This window comes from Poecilia formosa, unplaced genomic scaffold, assembly GCF_000485575.1.
Source record: "Poecilia formosa unplaced genomic scaffold, Poecilia_formosa-5.1.2 Scaffold182, whole genome shotgun sequence".
NCBI lineage: Eukaryota > Metazoa > Chordata > Actinopteri > Cyprinodontiformes > Poeciliidae > Poecilia > Poecilia formosa.
Genome location: NW_006800121.1, coordinates 576,724 through 589,006, shown reverse-complemented (window position 1 = coordinate 589,006; position 12,283 = coordinate 576,724). Strand labels below are relative to the sequence as shown.

Here is a 12,283-nt window from a genome sequence, read left to right as displayed (position 1 = left end):
AAAGTCATCATAATTAACAAAAAATAAAGGCTTGAAAGCATCATGCTGTGTGTAGTTAATCTCTGTAATGTGTCTAACTTTGTGCATTCATTTACTGAAATTAATGACCTTTTAAATAATATTCGACATGATTGAATATGATTGGACGCAATATCGCAACACCGTGAGTGAAACAATGACTGGAGCAGCCTACTATATAAACTACTCGGGGACCTTTTCTTTGTTATTACACGTACACATTTGTAGAATACGGAACAAATCGCGTTTTCAATACGGGACGCTACATTTAACAGTCAAATACGGGACGGTTCTGTATTTTACGGGACGGGTTGCAACCCTAGTCGACGTATTTGTGTGACAAGACATTCTCGGTTATGAACTTAAGTAACTCTCACTTACGAGACATCTTGCTCATCAGTACCGCTGCCTTTGAACCAGACCTGGCCTATGTGCTGCAGTCCAGATCTCAGTATCACATTAATGCAGACAAGTTATTTGTCATTTACAATAAGTCTCTGAATAAATTTTGTTTTTGTTTTTTAAGATCAAAATAAATCATAAATTCAGACAAGTTTTCAGTTTTCACTCCAGAATAATAAACTTTTAAAAATCTAATCAACATTTACTAATATGTCATATTTCAAATGAGCCCTGCACTTGTTGATATGATTATTACTTGCTCATGTTTCTGTTATTTTATTTAAAAATTCTGTAAATATTGAACTGCCATGGTGAGATATTTTTTTATGTTTCAAATGTAATTTGCACACGAGTACAATTACTTCTGTTTAACCGTTAGAAAAAAATTAAGTGTTAAAAAAGTGAAGTTAAGTGAATATTCAATTGCATATGATATGCATGTTTCAAATGAACCAAAAGACATGCTTAAGATCGCTGAAATTAAAATAAAAAAGCAAATGTAAAACACAGAATGGCTTGCTGAAATGTGTTTAAATATATTGCTGTTCTATGTTAAGAACGTCCGCCAAGGTCGGCCCCCCTACATTTTTAACACACCAAATCTGGCCCCCTTTTGCAAAAAGTTTGGACACCCCTGACACAGAGTCTTTGAGCGCCCTCAAGTGGTCATAGAAAGGGGAAACAATTTCCCCATTTCCTGGCTTGCCCTGATAAGGTCAGCTTCACTGGTGTATACAAAGTGTCTGCACAGCATGGCATGAGATTAACATTTTGGCAGTAGTCTTAAACATTGACAAGAAGCAGGAAATATTTCATAGAATTTTTAGGTATGTTACAAAAAAACTGAGCAATCCAGATTTAGCTGGAGAGTTAACTTAAGAGTTATGTGCGGTAAAGTTTATGTATAAAAAACCAAAGGTAGAGCATTAGCTCATCTTTTATCTCTATTGAAACATCAGGCAGATATGGAACAGTGTGTGGACGGTATGACGGTAAAAAGGTGATGCAGTTTGAAAGAATCACACACATAAAGACACTTTTTTAAATGGAAGTGGACTTTTACAACATTGCTTAGAAATGTTAATGTAAAAATTGTGAAAGCCTTCAAAAAAGATAAAACATCTATTTATCACAATGCATCTTTAAATCTTTACTCCTGCTGTAAGTCACAGTGAGGTTGTTGACAACATTATCGTCAAGTGTCACAGCGTAACGTAAAGCCTCCATCCACCCACACAGACATAATAATAAAACAAAGCTCACTCCAAAATGCTAATTCCGCCAGGCCACCGTTCAAAGCGCGTCACAAGAAAGCCGAGCTCTCTGCGCTTTGTTTATCTCTCCGCTCCAAACGGCTGTCACAGGCGATGATGAAAAGTACCTCTGCATCTGAACAATAAAGCAAGTAGAAAGCACTGCTGATGAAACACAATGCACTAAAGAAATAAAACGGCTGACGGAAACGGTTGTTTAGGTCCCAGGTGGGACATTTAATCGCGTGTGCCCTTGAACACGTCGCTCCTTAGCGAAATTATTTATGATAAGTGGTATTTGGCTTGTAAAGTGAATGCGCGCTGCTGAAGACGCTGTCTGAAGGTGTGTGTGTAGGTGTGTGTAAGAGCAGATTTCAATTTATTACATTCATTTAGGGCTTAAGTGGTTACCTGATCTGCCAAAACATAAAAAATAAAAAAAGACAGATCCTTCCTCTACCTAAGATGGTTGCCTTGAAAGAAAAACCTGAAAAACATTCATTAACCTTTTGTGTCCTATATGAGATGATTAAACATCTTGGTGAAATTAATTTATTCACGTTTGTCTGCTTTGTAGGTGCAAACACATTTAAAGTTCAATTAGTTTTAAATTTAAAAGGGTTTTGTGGTTTGCAGAGCAAAACCAGAGTAAAAGAAACAAAAATGAAACAAATGGATACCAAAATATGTCATAATAGAGACGCAGAACTCAAGAATTAATGCACAACACATTGGCCATCCAAGAAGAAGATTACAATGCCAAAAGTCTTCAGCATAAAAGTGAGCTCAAGTTATATGCCAGCTGATCTAGTGATGAAGAAGACTTCAGTCGAAAGTTTGTGGCTTGAAGACCTAAGGGACCGGTACCTCACCCAGGGATTTAAAAGCCCTCTGGGGCGGGATTAAAATGTCTGTAATTCTCCACAGCAAAAACAGACAGCTGTGATGAAACATGACTTAAAAAAGAAAAAACGCTAGATGGATCAAACTTGTACTCCGGTTCTTATCAGTATTCTGACTTTGAACGTGAATGTGTGGAACAAATGTGTCTCTAAAACACTTCATGCCTAAAAACTGTGACTTAGTTGTTATATGTTATTTGCACTTAATTGAAGCAGCACACAATCAGTTTAAGTTTTCCTTGCAACAATAATGCTAGTGTCCAAATCGGAGGACGACATTTGTCAAACTCACCTTAGAAATCTAGTTGATTTTACTGATGACACGTTATGTAGTCCTAAAAGATTAACTCCTTCTAATGATACACATAGAGTGGATGGAGAAGGTCGCAATATTGATTAAATACATCAGACAGCGTTCAATTAGCTCACACACAAAGGAAAAAAAAGGTTTGGTGGGCTAATTATCAAAAGAAAAGCAATAAGAAAGGGAATATCTGGGATAACTATAATTGAATTACAACGAGGAAGTTCTGTAATGCTGGTTTTATGCTGACAGGGGTGCAAACTAGCAAAACCCAGGATTAACCACAACATTTTCTCTCCCTAGAAATGGTGGAGTTTGATGGTCGCGCTGCTGACTTGCGTCTCAAGGTCATTTGTTTTGGCTGCAGCATGAGCCGACGGGCAGCCTGCGCCCCGTCCCTCGGCCTTGTGTCGTTTCTTCCCCTAAAGCAAAGATTCTGTTAAAGGGCTTGTTTCATAATCCTGTCGCCAAAAATTCCCAAAGAGTGGCTACACATCTGTTCGGCGTCATTCGATCAACAACACAATCTGGTTTTTGTAATTCCACCCTGACGAAGCCTGTAGTGCCTGTAGTGGGCCCGGTGGTACATAATCACTCCATATGTCGTAGTCGCCCCAGTGCAGTGGCACGAAAGGGTCCTAACTCGGTCAGAAAAGAAACTCTGACACCCTGCAAATGTCTATTTGTGATTTTATATTACGACTCTTATGATTTGCAAGCAACCCGTCACCAGAAGATAGTCGTGGTTCTACTTGTTTTCTCTCTCAAAGCCTCGGGAATGTACCTGTTCCTGTACATACATAAATATCCGCAAAACTGTAATTCAGCAAGAAGATGCATTATATTTTTGTTGTTGAAAGAGTTATTGTTATATGACATGCCTAAAGCTTGAGAGAGAAAGAAAAGCAAAGCAGTAAATGAAAGAATGCTTCACTGAAGTGTTAAGTGTACATAATGTGCATGCTTAGGTGAGCAGCTAAGATGCCTATGGTGACTGTCCAACCAAAACATTCATTGGTGCTACCACCTGTTGATGCTTTGGGGTTAGATGTGCAAACAGGAGCACACATTTCAGCCTGAACTCGTCCATATTATGATCCTGGCAGAAGAGGACTTTGTCTGAGTCAAAATGTCTAGAGGAAAATAAATGGCACTCCTTGAATGGCTACTTTGCGAATCCCAGCCAATTGACAGTCGAGTAGAATTGTCCCAAAGTTCTTCGACTTCCTAATCTGCGTTTTTTTTCGATTGTATTCGATTCAGTAAATAATTCACTTATTTTCCGAAAAATAAGACCCTGAAACATTTATGGAGAATTGGTAGCACTAAAAAAGTGGCATGGCATGATTCCTGTCAGTTGATCTAATGATTCTTATTTAATAAACTGTCTGATTTGGCAACTGCCTGCAAGACGTCTTTATTTATGTCCTCTGGAGCTCAGTCCTGCTAGCTTGTTTTGCCACGTTTGCCAAATTGCACGCTGCTTTTGTTTGGGGAAAACTTGTCCTGCGTGAATGGAAACATCGACACACTTCACTGAACTTGAATTACATTCAGATAAAAAATTGCCAGGAAGTGAATAAATAATAATTACCCTGTTTGTAGCACCTGTTCCACTGCCACCCCGAGGGCTACAAAGACAAGTGGATTACTAACCACTTGTTTGGAGACAGTCTCTTGGATTTAAGACAACATTTTCACCATTTTCAAGGCATGCAAAGGTAGACTTTGTTAGGGAAAGAGTAAAATGCCACCCAGGATTCCCCTCAGTGGAAAATTAACTGAACGACACAAGCCGAGTCCATGTTTACCAAAACCTTCAACTATCTTGGATGACTTTCTCCTTTCGTCCTTCTGTCACTTCTTTACGCTCCAACAGAGCCTCTGCATCGTTAAAGTGGTTAGCACTCGTGTCAGTGTCTCCATCTCCTCTATATTTCTCACACACACACACACACACACATTTTGGCAGATATAAAATAAACAGCTGTGGTTGTCTGCTGGGTTGTAAAACGAGCTTGTCTCATGTGTCACTTCCTTTCAGCCCTCTGTTCTCCCTGCCTTACTCTTTCTAATAATGGGTTTATTTTTCTCATCTCTCCCCCTTTGTGCCTATTAGTCCCTCAGCGACCCTTGTCCCATTTTAGAGTAAAAATAATAAAAATAGGAGCGCATTCGCTATGTCAATTCAAACCTGTATTTACACAATAATGACCAAAAGATACCCAAAGGGTGTACTTTTTTTTTATTTCTTGTTTAAAATAAATATTAATTCTTGTTTGCATTTATAAGAAATACACTTTAGTGATATCCAGATGTAGTACTTATTTTTACAAAATAAAGTACATTTTTTTAGCCCCTCTGCTGGAATACATCTAAATAAAATCCACTGCAAAAGTCACACCAAGTTATTCAAAGAAGAAGCCAAGAGGTAGGAGAATCTGTCAACAAATATTTGTTGGACACTCCCTTTACGAAGAGCAGGAATGACAAAGATGGGAATACGAGTTGCACTAATAACATGGCAGTGCAGGAAGAAAACTAGTTGGAGACTGAAAACGTGCAGAATGCAAACGAGTCGTTTGGTTGAAGGTTTTTATCTTCCAGCAGGACAACAACACTCAACACAGCCAGGGCTACAAAAAAAAGGATTAGATTGAAGCACATTCCTTTGCTAGGGAGGTCCAGTTAAAGTTCAGAACTAAATCCAACTATTCAGCAGAGAGACTTGAAGATTGATGTTCACATACTCTCTTATCCAGCCTGCATGAACTTGAGACATTTTTCAAAGAATTTACTGAAGTTTCAGTCTCTAGACGTGCTGGAGCTGCCACAACCCAAAGGACTGCCAGACATGGCTGCAGCAAAACTGGCATGGAAATATACTTTTTATCATTTTACTTATGTACAACTTTGAGTTGATCCAACACATAAAATCCAAATACATTAGAGTTTGTAGCTGCAATGTGACGTTTTGATGTTGAGTTACCATCAACATCAAAACGTCTGTCTCCGTCCAGCTGGCTTGGTCAGCTGACCGGTCACGCCCAGTCACACGTAGCGTGCCTTACTTTTCCTCTCTGTTTTCCGTTTTCCTCTTTCGGGCTTTTGTCTCGCTCTCACACAAACAAACACTCTCCCTCCAGCTCTCTGCACTAGCCACTGGCTGCTTTCCAGTCAGATCAGCTCGATATTCCACCCTTCCTAAAAACCACCCTCACTTTGCTCATTGCTCTCCGGAGCCCACGCGTTGCCACAGTCATAGTTGTGTCACAGCAATCAATCAGCCGTCAATGTGAAACTGCAGCACCAGTACAGACGAGCCGCAGCGAGCCGTGTGCCGCAATTCCGGAAGCGCCTCCCCTCGCCATTAGTTCACTTCTGTGCTGAAATCATCGTTTTGCCGAACTGAACTGAATGTCTCCCGGTTGGCAGAAATTTACCAGCCTCAGCCTTAAAAATTTGTGTTTGACGGTGTCATATTAAAGTTCTAACAATCAGTACTCGTGTCACACTTTTTAATTTCGGTAGAGCACATATGCTTTTGGCGTTTTGACACCTAATAAAAGAAATGCACAGCATGAAATGACATTGGCTTCTGAGCCATTTATCATTATTTCCTCAGTCGCACCACTGCTTTGAAATAACTCACTCATCAGGTATGAATTGAATCTTGCCGTTGGTGTTTGTTTGGATTTTGGATTCTTATGTGATTAAGGGTGTATTCACACCAGCACTGTCCGCTTGAATCAGACTCTTAATTCGTTTGTCAAGAAAGTCCGATTGATTTGGGCAGTGTGAATGCAAATTTTAATTCCAAAACATACTAAAAATCTCTGATCCGCCTAAAAACTTCTGTCTTGGTCCGGCTGAAGTGAACTCTGAAACTCTGAAAACTAGTATTTTTGCCAATGATGTTCTAAAGAAACTGAACCAGAGGACTCTCATCAATTGCCTTTGCAATATCTTGCTGCTTGAACATACATCTGCTGAATATTATTCCTAAATTCAATCATCCACCCTTCGTTTTCCGGTCTTACCTTGAGTTCGTCATGTCCGTTTGACCTCCCTGACTCTTCTCCAGTCCGAGTTTTGTGAAAATCCCCACCAGCACCATGATGGCCACCACCCCACAGATAATGTAAACGATCATGTGGGTCCGATCCCGATCGGGTTCCTGGTGGACCTCTGTGACGGGCACCCCGGGTTTCCCAGTGTTTGCCCACACGGGTGTGTCGTAGTTGGAACAGGAGGTCTGGTCCAGACTGTGGACTCTGAACTGGCAGCAGAACCGGTAGAAGCAGGAGCCGCAACAGAACAGGTAGATGCCTGCGTTGCAGTTAAATGGCGGGTCCCACTGGCCCATGACGTCGTAGTACCCCCAGCAGCGGTTTCCGCTGATTGAGTCCGTCTGTAGCTCTGGGTCCGGCGTCGGTGTTGCCAGCGCCGCCTCTGGTAACACAGATGAATCTGTGCTCTGGTTGTTGGAAGAGACCTGCGCTGAAACTTGTCCCGACGGGCATGAGCTCAGTCCACTCAGGGTGGTCAGGCCCAGTAACATGGCCAGTGAAAAGTTCAACATGAGCAAACACATTGGAGCGGCCATGATGGACTCACTCCAAAGTCCTGCAGCGTCTCAGTTCGGACGGGTGACCGGTAACAGAAGACCAAAAAGCTCCTGCATTCGAACAAACAACAAAAGACAATTAAATATCTCTGTTTAAAGAGAAGACAGATCAGTATGTTGACAATCAATGAGACTTGCATTGTGCATAATCAGAACGAGAAAATGATTACACCGATTTAAGTCAGTCTTAAAGCTCTTTACACCGCTTTGTATGACATTTATTAACTAAAACGAGTGATGGGATAGTGACTGGATAAAAATAACCCAATGCATTTGATCTTCTTCCAACCAACCTGTGAGTGCGCCAGATCTAAACCCTGCCAGGTTGTGCTAAGCTCAACACTCTTTGGTGTGGAAGTCGGTGTCAAGGAAAGAAAATTCAACCATCTTCCACAAAGCATGTAACCTCTTGTAAACTGTTATTGCAAAATTGTTTCAAGTCAATTGAGGTCTGATATGCAGTATTAATACCAATACTGGTGCATATTCTAAGCATACAATGATTACATTGGAAGCCAGCAGCTAGCAGTCTGAGTTATGCCCAACTATGACTCTTTGCTCAAAGTTGCACATTAAATACCTATTTACATAACTATTGAAGGTGCTACGTATGTAGTTTGGTGTAATCTTTGCAGCACAAACATTTATCTCCATTTGTATTCTTAAAGAACCCATTACGACTACTTACGTTCACGGCAGCAGTTTGGGAATGGAAGATGTGCAAAATATTGTTTTTGTGCCAATCTACTGAGTCGATGAGGCTACGGTGAGGTCGCCTTTATTTTTGAAAGCCAACATGGTGAAGGGCAGAGCCAGCTTGAATGGTGACAAATCAATGGGCAGGATGGCGACGAGCTCGTTTTTGTGGATTTCTAGTGGAAATGTTTTGGCTAAAGAGGCTCAATTTAGCTGCTACTGGTATGAGATTAATCAAAAACGTGTTATGCTATTTGACAAGAAACAGTGCTGTATTTTTTTGTTTGTTTGTTTTGTTTTGTTTTTTTTCCCCCATTACGCCATTTTGTACTTTTGCAATTGTGGTTGTCTTGTCTTCCAGATGTGAAAATTATTTGTTTTCCACAGCACTTAAGCACATTGAACAAGCGTATTACAGCAAAAGTGCTTTGTTTCATCCTTTTGAACATTACACATCTGGCTGTTATGAAGTTAAATACGAGTCAAAATAGTCTTAGAAATAAACCCAGAAACATTTTTTTCCCATTTGCGATTTCTGTTTAATTCTCTTAATTGCAAGTGTAAGGTGAAAAAAACACGCTTAAAATATTAACTCCATCCTGTGTTTTAAAACAGCAACTTTGTTCTTTTGCACACAGTGTGACGTCGCCTCTGCTCTTTTAGTAAATAATTAAAGCCCGTCCACTAAAGGCTGAACAAAATCCCTGCTCGTGCTTCGGAAATCAGAATCAGAATCAGAATCAGATGGGTGTTTGCAGGTGAAACGGCATCAGAAATCAGCCACAAACTTAAAATGTATGCAGATCTAAAATCAAGTGCATTCAGTCTGAGTTAGTCGGAACGGATCGAGACGAACTAAAGTTGAAGATGAAGTCATTTCTGAATAAATTCAATATTATCAACCAAAATTTGGAGCTGTAAAGACGAACTGAGCTGAATTTAGTTTGTTCACAGAACTTAAACTTGTGTTTTATTAATGTTTTGGCACTTATCAATACCCCCGTAGACACAGGCTTACATTGACTGGCCGACAGTGAATCTGTGACATTTCAATGAGCTTGTCGGCATGTTTATTAACCAAAGTTAATAAAAAAATAAATAAACACCACAGAAATCACCTTTTACAAAGCCATTCAAGTCTCCAGCAGACAGCAGAGGCGGTTGTAGACAAATCCAAACCCTCGGGGAGGAGGATCCAACTTAGGAGGACGTATTACCTATGAATGAACTTCCCCCTGGCATTTTCAGCAATGAACTCCCCCCACAGAGTGGATGAATAATCCGTGAAACGTGAGAACTGTAGGTTCCCAACGGTGCTGGCGGGCAAAGCAAATCCAAACTTGCAGCGAGCGAAGCTTTCCACATGGAAGGGCTTTCACTCCAAAGACAGACTCGTATCCCTGAGTGGGTGACACCTCAGCACTGAAGTCAAATTGGTTCAGGCGCCCAGAAAATAAATAAAAAAAGAAAAAAAATGAAATAACTCCACCACAGATCTTAACTTGCGTCTATCATCCTGCTTCTCTCAATGTCACAGCTGAAAGGGAGCTTTTTTATTTTCGTGGTGGCCATGTTTTTGGCGCCAATGTAGTCCACTTCGGTAGACGTTAACTCTCCTCCTCCCCCCCGCTCCGCTCCGCTTTCTCGGCCGCTGACGTCTTTATTATTAACTGATCTGCTGCTTTTCTATTTTCAGCCACAGAGCCCAACAGGTATCAGCAGCTGTGGAGTGTCTTTGGCGGATCGGTCCAGGCTCGGATCCTGTGGTGATCGCCGTCCAGAATGTGCACCTGAGGCTCGTTATCTCTCACTCGTGCACATCCACACTTCCACACACACACACATCCACAAAAAGAGCTCAACTCCCTGATGACAGGACACTGACAGTATCAGTCTGGAGCTTTTTAAGTGGCACACATACACACACAGGAGTCCAATGGCTTTTGGCGCCGGCCGCGCACAGAGCTGCTGCTGCTGCTGCTGCTGCTGCTGCTCCCCTGAACGCCCTCCTGTCCTCGGATCCAGGGGTCTCTGACAGACCCAGGACTCTTGGCTTTCAGCCGACTCAGCTCTGCCCTGCGGGTGTACAGGTGATGAGAGAAGGGGAAGAGAGTAAGAGGGGCTCTTGTACTGAAGCTATTATTTTGACGTCTTGGATCTGCTCCATGAACAGAAGAAAAGATTAACGGGTTAAAATTATTCATCCATTTCGCAGTGGATCATGGCTTCTTCTTCTTCTTCAGTGGTTTTGTGTTCCCTCCCCTTTCACCTTTTATTTTCATTACATGCTCTTATCCTAATCTTCCCTCCATCACATCCTTCCTTTGATGTTTCCACCTCTTTCAGTCTCTTCTCTCCGGGTTCCCCTCACCCTTTCCTCTTAAGATCTGGGAAGACTTTTTTTCTTTTATTTTTTTTGGTTGGTTTTGTTTTGTTTAGTGCCGCTGCTGGAGGAAATATCACCGTGGGGTCAGGGATCCCGCGGACTGCCCTCTGCACTTTCAGCAGAGCGCTGGCAGGACCCTTGCTGGAACAAAGCTAGCCCAGCCCGCGCGGACGACAGAGACAAGTGGAGATGCGACAGCCGAACGGCAGCGTGGCACCAAGGACAGATCAAAAAAATAAATAAAAAATTCCCGTTTTCAAAAGAAGCCCATATGGAAATGCAGGACACGGCACAGCAAAAGCGCTTTTGAGACAATCTCGCATCGACTACTCAGTTTCCAGTTTTAAAATTGTTCTATTTTTCCCTCCATTTTCACTCCCCGATTGGAAAAAAAAAAACAGGAAAAAAAAACAAAGGTTTAATATGCAACAGTTTTTAAGCAAAACGCTGCATATTATCTCCCAATTTTTTGAAGCTTTTTGATGTCAATTCGGTCGTTGTCCAGCTGCAGCTTCTTTGAAAACAGGCATAATTTGATATATATGTATAGGAATTTTATATATATATCATATGTATGTGTTTTCACTGGTGCTCTGCTTGTGGGATGCTCCAAACAGAAGTGTGAGGCGCTCACAGAAGCAATTTTTTTTGTTTGTTTTTTTTTTGTTTTGCTTTATTCCATCCTCTCTCCCTCTGTCGTCGCTTCCTCGTCGGCGTGTATTCCCCTTAAATCCTCGGTCCGCTCGGAGCGTCTGTGTCCCGTCCGCCGGCGATGCTCGCGCTCCCGCCGCTGCTTCTGCCGTTCCGTGGCAGGACTGGCTGTCAGTATCTCACGCAATCGCTCCGTTTCTCTCCCTCCTCCCCGTTTCCGAGTCACTCCTCCCTCTCTGGCTCACTCCTGCCCTCCCTCATGGTCTCTCTCTCTTGCACCCGCACACATTCAAGCAAGTGCCTTTTGTGCATAAATGAGCACGTCTCTGGCTTGTTGACTCTCCCTTTTCACTCTCTTCCTCTCTCACTCATTATATGTCACAGGCACTTCCTTTTCTCAGATTTTTTTTTTTTGCTTCTTGGTTGCATTAGGGGTGGAAAGAAATCTTGAAATGTTTAAATATTGAAATTTTTTCCATCAAAATGGAAGATTTTTTTTTTAACGAAACCCTATCTAGTTTAAAGTCTGGTTCTGTTTGAATGCGATGGTTTGAAGTAGAAGAGGAAATGATTACGTTGACGAAGCCTCCACCGTTTTCAGTTTTATCTGGCAGCATTTGGGGAAAACAAGTGGGGGAAAAAAAGACGACATAGCAGCAAACAGACTGCTACATCCGTCCACTTGCCACTAAGTAACTTTCCCGATTTGATCTGTTTGTGTCAGATTTAGCGGAGTACAAAATAGCATAAAATGTCTCCCACAGAAAATGTTACTGACCATGCATCAAATCAAATCACACCCAACTTTCAGACAGTTCATAGTTAGTTGACTCTTTACAATATCTTCAAAAAGTTAAATACCAGCTCTTCTGTCTGTGACGGCGGTGGCCCTGGGTTCATCTGATTGTTTCTGGAGTCAACAAGGGCGCACATGTCATTATAAACTACCTCTGTTTGTTCCATTGTTACAATTAGTTTATCGCAATGTCTAACCAAAAGGGCCAACTAAGAGAAACAGAAATTTAGTAAACATGTAAAATATGC

General features: G+C 41.5%; 1 protein-coding gene across 1 annotated transcript in view; it reads right to left on the bottom strand.

Annotated features, from left to right (window-relative positions):
• Positions 1-11,695, bottom strand: part of LOC103147399 (protein shisa-9) — a 106,816-nt gene extending 95,121 nt beyond the window's left edge. Inside the window, exons 1-2 of the mRNA XM_007565717.2 lie at positions 9,321-11,695; positions 6,920-7,557 (exon numbers count right to left, since the gene is read on the bottom strand). Coding sequence (XP_007565779.1) covers positions 6,920-7,485 — 566 coding nt within the window. The 5' untranslated portion in view covers positions 7,486-7,557; positions 9,321-11,695. The remainder of the gene's footprint in view (positions 1-6,919; positions 7,558-9,320) is intronic.
• Positions 11,696-12,283: the final 588 nt, after the last annotated feature.